At 53.1% G+C, this 14,616-nt stretch overlaps 1 protein-coding gene across 3 annotated transcripts in view; it reads left to right on the plus strand.

The window, feature by feature from the left end:
* The first annotated feature begins 975 nt into the window (after positions 1–975).
* TNFRSF21 (TNF receptor superfamily member 21) overlaps positions 976–14,616 on the plus strand; it is a 38,399-nt gene continuing 24,758 nt past the window's right edge. For 2 of the 3 annotated variants that reach the window (XM_063330607.1, XM_063330609.1), the window contains exons 1-3: positions 2,143–2,205; positions 7,801–8,455; positions 10,514–11,011. In XM_063330607.1, the coding sequence (XP_063186677.1) occupies positions 2,158–2,205; positions 7,801–8,455; positions 10,514–11,011 (1,201 nt within the window). In that variant the 5' untranslated portion in view covers positions 2,143–2,157. Of the gene's footprint in view, positions 1,142–2,142; positions 2,206–7,800; positions 8,456–10,513; positions 11,012–14,616 lie in introns of those variants that run through there. The other variant, XM_063330608.1, reaches the window with a different exon arrangement.

Below are 14,616 nucleotides of genomic sequence, written 5' to 3' on the forward strand. Positions count from 1 at the left end.
CATCAAAAGCAGGATCAAAAGCTCCATCCCCAGCAGGGCGAGGGAGGGGATTCTGCCCCTCTGCTCCGCTCTGGTGAGACCCCACCTGGGGTCCTGTGTCCGGCTCTGGAGCCCTCAGCACAGGAAGGACATGGACCTGTTCAGACACATCCAGAGGAGGCCACAAAGATGCTCAGAGGGCTGGAGCAGCTCTGCTGTGAGGACAGGCTGAGAGAGCTGGGGTTGTTCAGCCTGGAGAAGACACAGAAGACACTGTCCCCACCTCCGGGGACACCTTAGAGCAGCCTTCTAATATTTAAAGGGGGCCTACAGGAAGGATGGGGATGGGCTTTTTAGCAGGGCCTGTTGCGATAGGACAGGGGGAGATGGCCTTAAACTAAAAAGAGGGAAGATTCAGACTAGATAGAAGGAAGACAATTTTACACCGGTGGTGGTGGGTGAGACCCTGGCCCAGGTTGCCCAGAGAGGTGGTGGATGCCCTGGCAACATTCCAGGCCAGGTCGGACGGGGCCCTGAGCGACCTGATCTAGTTGAAGATGTCCCTGCCCACGGCCGGGGGGGTGGGACGCGATGCCCCGAGCGGGCCCCTTCCCACCCAAACCAGCCTGTGGTCCTACGATCGCTCCCAGCCCCGCGGTTTCCCGCACCCCGCGGACGGAGCGTGGGGGGGGGGATGTTCCGCCGGCGCGGAGACCCGCGGGGGGGGAGCCCGGGTGTGCGGAGCGCTGAGGCAGCGGCTGCGCTGCGCGGGAAGCGGATGGAGCCCGGGTGGGGGGGAGCTGAGGGGGGGCGCCCTTGCGCGGGCGGGCGGTGACGCCACAAAGGGCGCCCCGCCCCCGCCGCGCCCGCCCCACGTGCGCGCCGCCCCGCCGCGCGCGGCAGTGCGCAGCCGGCCGCCCCGCAGGCAGGTGGGAGCGCGGCGGGCGGCAGGGCCCCCGCCCCGCCCGGCCCCGGCCGCCATGGCCGCCTGCCCCCCGCCCCGCCGCCGCCGGCCGCCGCCGCCGCCAGACCCTCGCCCCGCCGCCTGAGGCAGCGCGGCCGGACGGGCAGCGCCTCGCCCGCTGCGCTGAGCCGCGCGGCGGCCCCGGCCCCGGCCGCCACCATGGGGGCGGCCGCCGCCGCGCTCGCTGGCTTCCTCACGGTGAGTGTGGGGGGTGTGGGTCTGTGTCCCTGCGCCGCCCGCGCAAGATCCGCGGGGGAGTGGGGGGTGGTGGTGTGTGTGTGCGTGCTGCAGTGCGGGGCTGCCTGCCCGCCCCCCCCGCCCGCGTGTGTGTGGGGGTGATGCCGCCGGTCTGGTGGGGGGCAGGCAAGAGGGTGTTTTGGGGCGGGATTCGTGTATTTGGGTGCCCCCCCCACGCCTCCGCGGCGCCCTGGGGTGAGCGGTGTCCCCCATCGTCCCTCCACCCCGACGCCCCCGCCCTGGCAGAGAGGGTACCCGGTGCGATGTCCCCTGCTCCATCCCCTCCATCCCCGTGTTACTGCGGGCGGGCGATGGGCGGCATCTTCTCCGCGGGCTTCATCCAGGGCTGTGTCGGGATGAGCCGATCCTTGCTTCACCCCCCTGCCCCGCTCCAGGAGCTCGGCACGGGGCTGGCATCCCCCCATCCATCCATGCATCCATCCCCCCCATCAGCCAATCCATCCCTCCCTCCATCAGTCCATCCATCCCTCCATCCATCCCTCCCAGCTGCTTTTCTTGCCACCCTTTGGACAGGCAGCAAAACTCCCCGCTGCTAATTGCAGGCAGCAGCCCTGACTCAACACTTATGTTTTCCGGCGGGTTCACCTCCAGCTTTACCTCCCCAGGTACGGCCCTTCCCAGCCAGCCCTTCGGGGCTCCATCCCTTCTTTTTTTTTTTGGGGGGGGAGACGGTAATTCGGTGTGTCAGGCACACGCCGCAGCTGCTGCGGCTGGGTTGTGTAACCCAGGAGCACGCTTGCTCTTGAACTCAAGGTGGGTCTTAGCAAGCCGGTGCTGGCTCGAGAGGAAGCCGAGTAAACAAAAAATAATCTAAAGCTTGGGAGAGCATTAGAAACGGCCTCATTGCTCTGAAGGCGAAGGAGCAGCCGGGGTCGGTGCACGGTGCTGGCTGGGCTCTCCCCAGCGCCCGTTTCCCACGGGGAGGAGCGAGTGCGGCGGCACAGCTAGAAGATGAGATGCTGATGGGGAACTTGAGATATGGAGCTCCAGCTGGGATCCTGGAGGTCAGTCGGGAATGGCAGGTATAGGAGGCGGGGGGGGGGGAAACCTGATATAAAAGCGTAGGGAAATCCACCAGCAATTTTGCAAAATAAAGCTGAGTCTGAGCAAACGTGTGTACATTGCTTGTGCGTGCGTGTACTCGAGCCTCTGCGTGTGCTGATCGTGCGGGCAAAAGAGCCGTAAGACGAAATTCCCCTTTGCTCCTGAGCTGGCAGGATGCTCCCTTGGCCAGCGGCCAGGGTTTCTTCATCTCACATCTTCATCCTCAAAATTTCGGGCAACTCCCTTTGGCCCCCCACAAGGAGTTAATGTTCTTTCCAGCCCCACAAGGAGTTAATGTTCTTTCCAGCCCCACAAGGAGTTAATGTCCTTCCAGCCCCATGGCAGTGCCTTGGAATCGCCAGCTGCTGGTGCAGCAAACCCAAATCTGCCTGGTTTTTTGAGCGGTAGCCACGCGGCAGCGCTTGCGTAAGGCTGGTGTTGGCCATGGTTTCCCTTGCTTGGCGCGGGCTTTGGGTGGCTGCCGCAAGGTGGTTCCCACCATCTCTAGGACGGGAGGAAGTGGCCTCACAGTTGTGCTGGGGGAGGTTTAGATTAGACATTAGGAAAAATTTTTACACTGGAAAGGTTATCAAGTATTGGAACAGGCTGCCCAGGGAAGTGGTTGAGTCACCGTTCTGGAGGTGTTTAAAAGACGGGTAGACACAGTGCTTAGAGATATGGTTTAGTGGTGGTCTTTGTCAGAGTTAGGTTGATGGTTGAACTAGATGATCTGAAAGGTCCCTTCCAAACTCGTCAGTGCTATGATTCTGTGACACCCCCCTCCCCACCCCAGTGCCCTCGCCTCAAACCGGCACCTTGTCGCCTTGCTTTGACTCGGGGCTTTGGGGGAACCCGGGGGATTTCATCTGCTTGGGGCAAACCCATGGCCACCGGGGATACTGGCGAGCTGCGGTCGGCGCTGGCTGCAGGAATAGCTGCTGGGTTCCCCTTCATGGGGACCAGACGTGCCGGCCGGTGGGTGCTGCTGTTCTGGCACCCTCGGCTGCCTGCGCTTGGCTCACGAGGCGTAGTAAAGGGGCTGCGGAGCAGAGGGAGCCCCAGACTCTCGGTTTCACAACCCCCAGCCCAGCTGCAATAGCCAGTCGCGTCGCAAGAAGCAGAAACTTGTTTTGCTCTTCGATACTCTCCTGACAGGCAATTTTTTTTTGGAGTAACTTGATTCTTTTTACAGTGTGCGGGGCAGGAGGTGGGCTCCTCCTGTCTGCAAAGTTACCGTAAAACTTCCAGACCGGTTTATTTGTGTCTTTCTGGGGTTTTGGTTTTTTTCTTTTTTTTTTTTGTTTTTTTTTTTTTTTCCTCTTTTAATGTTGCAAGTGACTTCCCGGTGCTGGTCGGCGGAGGGTGCAGATGACCTTCGGGAAAGGCTGTGCAGCCCATCCCTGACCTGTGCCAAGGCATTGCCATGGAGCCAGCTGCCATTTCTACCAAATTGGACAGATTTTGCATGGAAACTGTTCCTGGAGTATCGATTTAGCACTGTCAGTCCGTGCTCGCTTACAGCTCTCTGCTCCTGCTCTTCTCTACCAGGGTCAAGTGCCCTGCGTTTAGCTGGCTTTTGTCATTTTTTCTCTTATTTTTATGATTTTTTTTTTTAGGTTTCTCAGTGCCTCCCCGCAGGGCTGGTGGTGGCGCATTGCTGCCCACAACCCGAGGTGTTGACTGTCTCGAGGTGTCACCCCATTTCGGGACACAAATGTTGGTTGAGCCACCAACTTTCTGCTGGCGCCTTGGCTCACCGAGTGGGTTTGGGTCCTGAACGAGCCGCTGTGTCCCTGCCACGTCCCCATGCATGTGGCCCCTAAAAGCTATTTACTGTGCCAATTACCCGTGGGGTCTCTCCTGCAGCGTGCAGTTATTTATGAGGGTGATGGAGGCACAGCATAGATGTGACCATGGAGATGGAACCATCAAGCTGGGTGGTGGAGAGGTGGGTCATGCCCACCACAGCTGCGGCGTCCTTCTGGCTCAAGGGTTTGTCTGCAGCCGAGCGCGAAGGTTCCCTTGTCCAAGCCATTTCCCCGATGTGGGGAGGTGAAAATGAGAACATTCCCCAGCCTGATCCGCTTTCCTTATGCCATAAAAACCTCCATGTGTTGGAGTAGGTGAAGGTGGCCAGGACTTGCCTTTGCTGGTGTGGTGGAGGGCCTCGGTGTGGAGCTCTTTGGGATCGTGGCCGCCCCATCCCACCTGACCCTTTTTTTGGCTTTAGTATCAGGAGCTGCTCCTGCGTCGTGCACAGAGAGCGGCACCGAAAATGCTTGAAACCAGATCTGCTCAGACCTTGCACCGATTCCTTTTCTCTGTGTTTTTTTGTTACCCTATACACTTTCCTCGATATTGGAGTAATGAACTGAAATCCAGTGGCTAAGCAGAGCTCACTTCATTATTCTGTTGCGTTTGCCATTGAGACGGGGTGTATCTGCTAGAAAGGTCTGGTTCTGCGTGTTCCTGGGCAGTCTTGAGGATGAGGCACCAAACCAGCAGACGCCCCTTTTTTGTTGAGGATGTCCTCCTGGCCTTCTCTTTCAGGGATCGGCGTGGTGCCAGCCACCAAACCTGAGCAGCTGGATGGTTTTAGGGACCGTAAACACAAATCTGAATCAACAGAGGATGCTCAGTGTTGCTTAGCCTTCCCCCACTGGGACTTAACAGCCCAGAAAGCCAGCCACATCCTGGGCTGCATCAAAAGAAACGTGGCCAGCAGGGTGAGGGAGGGGATTCTGCCCCTCTGCTCTGCTCTGGTGAGACCCCACCTGGAGTCCTGTGTCCAGCTCTGGAGTCCTCAGCACAAGAAGGACATGGACCTGTTGGAGCCGGTCCAGTGGAGGGCCACGAAGATGATCAGAGGGTTGGAACACCTCTGCTATGAGGACAGGCTGAGAGAGTTGGAGTTGTTCAGCCTGGAGAAGAGAAGCCTCTGGGGAGACCTTATAGTGGCCTTCCAGCACCTGAAGGGGGCCTACAGGAAGGATGGGGAGGGACTCTTTATCAGGGAGTGTTATGATAGGACGAGGGGTAATGGTTTAAAACTGAAAGGGGGGAGGTTTAGATTGGATATCAGGAAGAAATTCTTTACTGTGAGGGTGGTGAAACACTGGAACAGGTTGCCCAGAGAAGCTGTGGCTGCCCCATCCCTGGAGGTGTCCAAGGCCAGGCTGGATGGGGCTTTGAACAACCTGATCTAGTGGGAGGTGTCCCTGCCCAGGGCAGGGGGGTTGGAACTAGATGATCTTTAAAGTCCCTTCCAACCCGAACTATTCTGTGATTCTATGACTTGCTGTTGTCCCTAAGCTTGGAAGTGCATGTGCAGCTGAAGATCTGGAGATGTTCAAGAGCACCAGTGCCACTTTGTTTGAGATAAGGTTTTAAAAAAAAAAACAACCCACAAACAAACGGAAACAAACAAAAAATTAAGCTGGTGGTGTTAGGGTGGTGTGGGTCCCACTGACTTTGGTTACCCAGATGAGTGATGGAAAGATGCTGGAGATGGGAAGAAAAGGGAGAGCAGGACGGGACCCATGGCACGTGTGGGGTTGTCCATGGGTTTCCTGAGGTCTAGCTTGATGCAGAGGGAGAAATTTGGATGTGAGCTGGTGGGGCAGGCCTGTCCCAACGCCCCAGCAACCGGCACGGGGAGGAGGATGAGTAGGTGACCCCCCCACACGACCTCGGGAGACCAGATCCCGCTGTGTCTGGTTTGCTAATTCAGGGTTGCGTCATGAAGATTGCGGGCGGCAGGTTTCCTTAGAGCCAGCTAAGCACTTTGTGAAATCATGTCTTAGGGGAGGGGAAAAAATAAAATGCATCCTGTAAGCCTTTGCTGCCTGCCAGGGCAGCAGCCCCGCTTTTTGTTTTAATTTGACGAGCCGTAATTAGCCTGGCCGCCGCAGGATCCTCGTCAACTCCTGCGGGCTTGCCTGCTTCTGCCTGCTCTGTAATTGCTGCTTCAGGAGAGGGGGGGGGGGAAAGAAAAATTAAAAAAAATAATTTGAAGTGTTTTGTACAAATCCTGAGCCGTAAATTATTTAGCAGGTGAGAGAGAAATGTGCTGTGTGTTTCCAGGAAGCGAGAGACTGCACCAAAAATGACGCGGCGCAGCTTGCGGCTCTGCTGCGATGTGCCTTCTGCAGAGTCATGTTGTTGGGAGGCTTTTCTTTTTTTTCTTTTTCTCTTTTTTTTTTTTCTTTTTTTTTTTTTCCCCCCCCCCCTTGCTTCTGAATATATTCTTGCTGGCTGATAGCCCGGAATAGGTAGCAGAGCAAGAGGCGAGGGCTTGTATAACACAGCCAAGTGATTTATGCGCCTGGCTGTGAAAAGCGTCAGGGTCTCTGGTCTTTTTAGCTTCAGTGTAGGAAAAGCGCCTTTGGAAATTCAAGGTAACGTTGGCCCGTCCCTCTCTCTTCCCCCCCTCACTCAGCCTGCGGCTGTTTGAAAATGTTTGGGTTTTTTTTTTTTTTTTCCTGTTGCTTTGCATGCTGTACGAGGTTGTGTCAGCCTTTCTTCTGATACGCCTTTTGTTCTTGGCGTCTTATCTCTGCTGGCATAACGGACGTTAGATCCGTGGACCAGAGGTCTTCTGGAGGAAGTGGAGGTCCTGCTTGGTAGACGGAGCTTCTCTTGTAGATGAAGCAGCCTCGATGCAAAGGAACTAAGAGAGTAAAGCCCTGGGATTGGAAATAGGTAGAGATAAACAGATGTGTAGCCATCATCTAGCCAAGCCCAGCTGGATGCAGTTCAGTGTCTAAAAACTGGGGACCTTTTACCTCCATCTGATGCAATGAGGAACTGAGTTACAGCAGAGCTCCTCAAAAAGCTTAAAAATAGCATCGGGTTTTCTCTCCTGTTGCTAATGCATCTGGTTTAAAGTGGGTTCAGATGTGGTTGGAGGCTCGAAGCAGAACATCCCTTGCGGTCTCACCAAACCCTACGCTTGCCCAGGGTCATAAAAACCCGTGGAAGGGCACAGGGGCTGAGAAATAGTCCGGTAATGCCTGCTAGCCTGGATCTCATCCCGGTTTGCGTTCTTTAGAAAGGTAACTATTTGAACAAGTGCGGGTGAATAAATACAGAGGAGGAAAGTTTTACAGGTCAGAGCTGCCACCTGTGTGTATTTATTGTCTTCTCAGCACGTCCCTGGCTCATGCTGGAGCCTCTCAGCCTTGAAAGGCAAAGCTGGTCTGAATTCTCCTGGGGTGGCCAGGTAGCACGTACTGCTGAAACACAATTAGCAGTATTTGCCACCCTGGCAGGGCTGCAGTGTAAATGATGCTTAGTCTCACCGAGAAGCGTGGTGTCAAATTTAAGAAATTATAATCGTAGCTGGCGATGTGTCTGGAGAGCGTGCTGCTGTCTGCACTGGTTCTCTTCCACCCTGACGTTGCCAAGGTCCTTCCCCTGCGTGTAGGAACATCTCTGTGGTCGCACGGGGACATGCATCCCTCTGGGATGTGCTTTGTGATCCTGCAAGGGATCGCCGGCAGAGAGGGCTCCACTCGCGCCCTGTTGTTGACTAATACCTCCTGTCTGTCTTCCAGCTGCTCATGCTCCTTGGCACCGCTGATGGTCAGTCGAAGCTGACCTCCGAGCAGAATGCCATCGGCCTCTCCCCTGGCAAGTACCGCCACCTCGACCGTGCCACCAACAAAGAGCTGATCTGCGACAAATGTCCTGCAGGAACCTATGTGTCTAAACATTGTACGAAGAGTACCTTAAGGGAGTGCAGCCCTTGTCCAGATGGGACTTTTACCAAGCATGAGAACGGCATAGAGCGGTGCCACCCTTGTAGAAAACCCTGTGAACTGCCAATGATTGAGAAAACTCATTGTACTGCCTTGACTGACCGCGAGTGCACTTGCCTGTCTGGTACGTTTCAGACAAACGATACCTGCGTCCCTTACACGGTGTGCCCGGTCGGCTGGGGCGTCCGCAAGAAAGGAACCGAGACGGAAGACGTTAGGTGCAAGCCGTGCCCTCGTGGTACCTTTTCTGATGTGCCTTCTAGTGTGATGAAGTGCAAAACATACACTGACTGCTTTGCGAAAAACATGGTGGTCATCAAGCCAGGGACGAAGGAGAGCGACAACGTCTGTGGTTCTCCAGCGTCTCTTCCGAACACATCCTTGACTTCGTCAAGCACCGAAGCGGCTGAAGAGCCCTATGAAGTTCCACCAACTGCTCATCTTCCCAAAGGTAATGTCCACCACTGAAACAAAGGTGTGTTTTCGGTCATGCGATTGTGTTCCTGCCTTGGTCGTAGGCTGTTAAAGGGCAGCCTGGTCTATAGCATGGGTGGTGCTTTTGCTGGTGTTAGGATGAGGGGTAGTGGCTTCAAACTGAAGGAAGGTAGATTTAGATTGGATATTAGGAAGAAATTCTTTACTGTGAGGGTGGTGAGGCACTGGAACAGGTTGCCCAGGGAATTTGTGGATGCCCCGTCCCTGGAAGTGTTCAAGGCCAGGCTGGATGGGGCTTGGAGCAGCCTGGTCTAGTGGGAGGTGTACCTGCCCATGGCAGAGGGGTTGAAACTAGGTGATTTTTCACATCCCTTCCAACCTAAACCATTCTATGATTATGCTTTGTGGCCAGAAGGCAGCTCTAGGTTGCCCTCAGCTGCATTAAACCATGTTTAATAACACTTTCACTGACGCTGCAGTCATGATTGGACTCCTGGCTGTCCTACTGTTTGGTTTGAAAGGACATCGCGTTCCCCAGCCTCGTTTCTTGTCTGTGTTGTGCTGGCACTGGTCTCTGTGTGTTCGTGGCAAACCTGAGCAGAGTGCAGCAGGAAAACCCTGGCAGGAGAGGAGCTTTGCTCCACCAGGCTGCTTCCCTGATGGACTCACTGCTTTTGTGCCCGTGCTTTCCCTGCTGCATTTTGCCCCATGCTGAGCCAGCGTATTGGCTTGAATGGGATCCATCGCCAAAACAGCTCTCCAGAAGCATAGGCTGTGCCGTACATTTTTTTTCTTTGACCTCTAAGATTTCTATTAGTTGTCAGTGGTGGGGAGAACCAGGTTGAATTCCCCATTCTCTTATTTAGTTGAAAACGATACACCATGGCAGTCTTTAGGGAGATGCTTTAGCTGTGGCTGGTGCAGTGGCACTGTAGAACCCCATTTGAGGTGGTGCTTAACACTCCCTGGGAAGCAGCCTCCTTACAGTGTCTCAGGTGGGGCATTTTAATTAAAAAAAAAAAAAAAAATAAAATGCAACTTTTGATGGCCTGAACACCTGAGTTGGTGAATACAATAGCGGGGAAGCGTTGTCAGTGATAGTGGTAGACTCCCACTGTTTCTCCTTTATTAGGTCTCAGAACTTGATATGGTGTTGACGTGTTATTGGGGGAAGATGGGAGGGTGTTTTCCTGAACTTTGAAATCAACTGGAGACAGTTGGGTAAAAGTTAAAGCATTTTCCGTGTTTGTATCCTGATCAGAGTGTTTTGGGTAACCACGTCAGAGGCAAAATCTCGTTACAGGTGGTTACACCCACTCTCTGTCTCATCTGGGATGAGACATGATCTTCAGAAGCCGAGTTTCTATAGCAAGCTCTAGTTTTGGCCACAAAAGCCCTCCCTTCCCCTTCTCACCAGGCTTTGGTCATGCAGCTGGCTGAGACCTGAGAGCTGTTGGTTGATAAGAAAGCGCAGTAAAGATGGAAGGTAGCTTTTAGAGGGAGGCTAGATTGCTTCTATTGCTTCTGAAACCTGTTTTGTACTTGATGCATCCACAGCTGCTTGCAACACTGTTAAAAAAAAAGTTTGTGGTTCCTTAAACAAAATGTGGTAGAGAGATACTAAGCCTCCAAATTTTCATGTGTTTCTAGCCCAAATACCACATTTTCTGGATTTGGAATGAAACCCGTGCTCATAAACCTAAGAAACCTCAAAGTTTTAGGTTTTTTGAGAGGTACTGAATGTACAAACACAGATTGACAGCATGCCTTTAGTCACTTGGGTTGTTTTGTTTTGGTTTTGTTTGTGTGTTTGTTTTTGGTTTTTTTTTTTTTTTTAAAACAAACTGCCACTAGCCTTAACCAACAAGGGTCAATTTTATCTTGAACCTGCCTCTGTAACCATACCCATCTGTTCCCAGAGCCAAACCTCAACTTCACCTTTTCCCCTTCTTGCTGCCTGGCATTGGGTTTCTGTCTGCTGGCCAGGCAGATGCTCAGGCAGGTCTTAGACTGTGACATGATGCCATATCCCATCTCCGGTGCCATTACACTGAGCTCTCGTCTCCTTTCACAGGTTTGAATTCTTCAGTTCCCGATTTTGTCCCCTCTCCTGTGCCACACACATCCAGCAGCACAGCGGGGCCAGCAGGCTACCACAACGAGACCTCGGCCAACGAGACGGAAAGCACCAGTGGGACCCTAGTGGGCTCCAGCACTGCTGGCCAGGCGCAGAGCTACCGGCACAAGCAGACCAGCCAAGCGCTGGAGAAACAGCCATCGCTGGAGATGGCGGGGGGCGACAAGTCCAACGTCCCATACAGGCCACCCCGGCGAGGTCAGCAGAATGTCCACCAGCACTTCGACATCAACGAACACTTGCCGTGGATGATCGTCCTCTTCCTGCTGCTGGTCCTGGTGGTTATTGTCGTCTGCAGTGTCAGGAAGAGCTCACGGACTCTGAAGAAGGGACCCAGGCAAGATCCCAGTGCCATTGTGGAAAAAGCTATTATGAAAAAGTCCACCACCCCCACGCAGAACAGGGAGAAGTGGATCTATTACTGCAACGGGCACGGTGAGCAGTGGCGACCGGGGGCTGTAGGGGGTAGTGTCCTCTGTGGTGCTTTGGAGGAGCTGCCCCCACGTCAAGTGACCGCTTGCTTTTCTGACCTGCTGGGTCTTGCAGCAAGGACAAAGCCCATGTACTGGTTCCTCAGATGTTTCTTCATCCTTGGCTTCTCCCTATCCCTGTTCCCATGGTGTGTCCCTGCTCCTGAAAGAAGAGTTAATGGAGGGAATGTCACTTGCTCTCCTCAGCTCTTCTCCTTCCCACCCATTCTTGGTAGAAGGATCTTAAATGAAGGCTCCCTTCCCTTCCTGCCCCAACCCCCCTTCCCCCTTCTCTGTTTCACTCCTTATTTTCTTGGTTGCTCAGACATAGGTCTGGTTGTCTTTTGTGTTATCCTTTTTCCTGTCGTCTTCTTTCTGGAAGGCTGAGTCATCCCCTGCCTCTTGGCAGTGCCTCAATTTCAGGTTCTTAGCCCTAAATCCCAACTGCTGGCTTGTGTCCCCAGCCCTTCGCCCATGCTGGAGCCAGGAACGTTGTGTCGTGGAGGCGTACAGCTCCATGAGTGTCGTGGGGTCTTCCTGGAGGCTCTGCTTCTCAGTTTTTTCTGTTCTTTTGGTGGATGACTTGCTGTCAGCTTTTTGATGAGACTTTAAAGATGACCTGCTGTGGTCGTTAAATGGAAATTTGTAAAAATCAATGATAAATTAATGGTGGCATGAATGTGAGCACCAAGCAGCCATGATCTCCCTACTATGATACATGGTTCTTCCTCTGCAAAGCTGTGGTGGTGATTTTCACCCCCCTTTACCCTGTGCAGACAGACAGCACTGATGAGTCCTTACTGTTTGGGTTGAGGTTGCTCAACCTGAAACATCTCTTCACAGTTAACCTTTAGAAAAGCACATTTAACAAGGGGGGGCCAAACAAAGAGTGGATTGAAAAAAAAGATTGGAGGGTTTAAGAGAGATCAGTGCTTGATGAAAGTTATCCTTGAGTGCTTAAGTACAAAGCAAAGAAGGCTTTGAGTAGGGCGTCTCCTGTCATGTACTCTCTTCTCCTTCCTGCTACACTTTGTTTGCCTTCGTCAATGCATTTATAGAACCAGTAAGGTCTTGTTGGAATTAGTTCTGTGCCTTCGGTTGTGTTTGTGCTACTTCTCAGTTCCCTTTTAACTCTTTTGAATCCTTGGGGTGCAGTTTCTTGATCTTTTTTCCGTTGTGATAACTTTTTCCAGTAACCCCTGTGCTCCATTGTCCCTAAAATCTGTGGTACCCAAAATGTGGTCCTTGGGGTGATGGTGAGTGATCTGCAACGGGGTTGCAGAACCTTGTTAAACACCCTTATTTGTGGGCGCTACCAGAAATACTGCAAAGCTTTGGCCATGGTTCGTTGGCCAAAAGTGACTGGTTGTTACTAACTTGTAGTGACTTTTTTCCCTGTTACCTTAATTACCCAGTGGTTGATTTTCTCACTTTCCTGGTTTTTTTTGAGCAGCGAGTGTTGTTATCTCAGAGCCAGGGGCTGAATTTGAACAGGGTGGGGAGCGATCGAGCGCAGGGAGCAGACCAAGTTGCTTTGGGCGGGTGCAGCTTTGGTTTCTAACCTGGTGTTTCAGATCCTGTGCCACAGCAGGCCCTTCTCCTGGAGGCCGAGTTGGAGCTGCCTTTGTGGGCAGTGGTATGGGGGCAGCTTTGTGGGGGCATTTTGCTCACCAAGCGTGATTCAGGTTAAAGAACTGTGGGTAAGAGCAGGTGATACATGGTGAGCAACGAGACTCTGTAAACCCATGTAGGTATAACCTCACAGTTCTGATCATCCTTTGGGGGACAGCATCATTCATGGGTCATCCATGAGTTGTTCTGGTCTTCTCTGTCATCCTTTAATAGCTGAATTGAGCCAGTGCGTCAAGTTCACAAGATGTTTGCAAAGTTTTCCCCTTGCCTTGGGAAATGAGCTGGTTGTAACAGCAAAAAACACGCTTAGGTGATAAACTGTCCCAGTACCTGATCAAGTGGCTGAGGTCTGGAAGTGAATTGCGTTGTTATGCTGGGCGGTTTTGCACATCCCTCGCAGTCGTTCGTGCCATAGTCACGCTGGTTCCGTGTTGGCTTGGGTGGCTTCATGACTTCCTCCTGCCGCTGAATGTCCTCAGTTGAACTTGGTGCAGTGAAGGCAGGCAGATGAACGCAAACCAATTAGTGCTTTGTCTTGCTTTTAGCGCAGCTCTGGTGTTGCCTGAATCACATTGCGTTAGCTGGAAGGGCTTTGCTCATTAGTTCTTTCTTGGTGGTGGTGCTCTGTCATGTCAGATAGGGAAATTGTTCTCCTCCCGTGGTGGTTTATAAATCCCTCTTTGGTTTTCCTATTGAAACGTCTGACTCTTAAGACTGTTTACTTGAAACAAGAGAAGATGTAGTGCCATAGAGGAATTGACCTTTTATTTAATAACCGGCCGTACAGCTAAGATGTACTGCAGAGCTGCAGCATCATGGCTTAGTTTTCTGCTGCTTCGGCAGTCTTCGTACCCAAATCATGCTTCACCCTGAAGCAGCGTTTCAGACAAGGCTGAATATAGCCAGGAACAAACTTCAGGCTGCTGCAGAGAGGAAATCTTTCCCCTCCCGTACTGCTTGTGCAGATCCCTCCATGGTAGGCAGCCAGAGCAAAGCCTCCATAGATGCGAGGACCACAAGCTGCTCCCCAGGTCGTCAGGTGCCAGCCTGGTTTGTGGTTGCACTAGGGACGTGGAGGGCAAATTAGGTTGAAATCGTCTTCTGGGGCTGGGGGTGAAGCCCGGGGGTCTGGTATTGGCAGCGTGCCGACATCCATATGACTTCCCCACCTATGTGGTGGTTGGCCGTGCCAAGGAGTTGAGGTGTGTTTATTGCCGGGGCGAAGCCTGTGTACGTAGCTCTTGCGCACAGTCTCCCCCCGCTTCCTCCTAGTTTACCATCTCCTCCCTCCTAATCCTTTCGGTAAACAGCTTTAACCTTTGAAAGGCAAGACCGGGTCTGACGTAGGTGCTGCAGCCTCTGCTCGGAGGAGCTGTGCTTGGGCGGCTGCTCTTGCACCGGCACCCTGTGCATCTCCTGTGATGACGGGAGCACGGCTGGCATCCAAGGCTTTGTCCACTTGGCGGATTTTATTATCGATTTTTGTTACTGATTTCATAAAGGTTCTGTGTGAAGCGTAGTCAGGGAGGCAGCAGTGCTGGAGTGAAGTCATCTCGCTGTGATTGGGCTTCTTTCCAAAAGAAGAGGATTTTAGGGTAGAAGTGGTGGCTCAGACTGTTGCCCGGTTGCTGATGGTGCTTGATACACTGAGTTGCTTACGTAGTTGAGATACGCCTGCGATCCTGAGCAGCGGTTGTTGTCATGGGGTGTTTCACTTGTCCTCATCTTCCCATGAGCTGGTATCTGTGCCCCGTGCTCTCTCTGGGCATAATACGTGCCTTAAATAACAGCCCAAACCTAAAATTAGCAGTAGCTTGGGAGGCTGGTGTTAAAACAAGACCTGTGTCCTTAACATGGACGTGGTCCAGCCAAGATGGCGAATGCCGATGATTCTCGCTGGATTAAATGGTTCAGAGGTCTGGGAAATGCTTGCGATGA

Source organism: Chroicocephalus ridibundus, chromosome 3 (genome assembly GCF_963924245.1).
Source record: "Chroicocephalus ridibundus chromosome 3, bChrRid1.1, whole genome shotgun sequence".
Classification (NCBI taxonomy): Eukaryota; Metazoa; Chordata; class Aves; order Charadriiformes; family Laridae; genus Chroicocephalus; species Chroicocephalus ridibundus.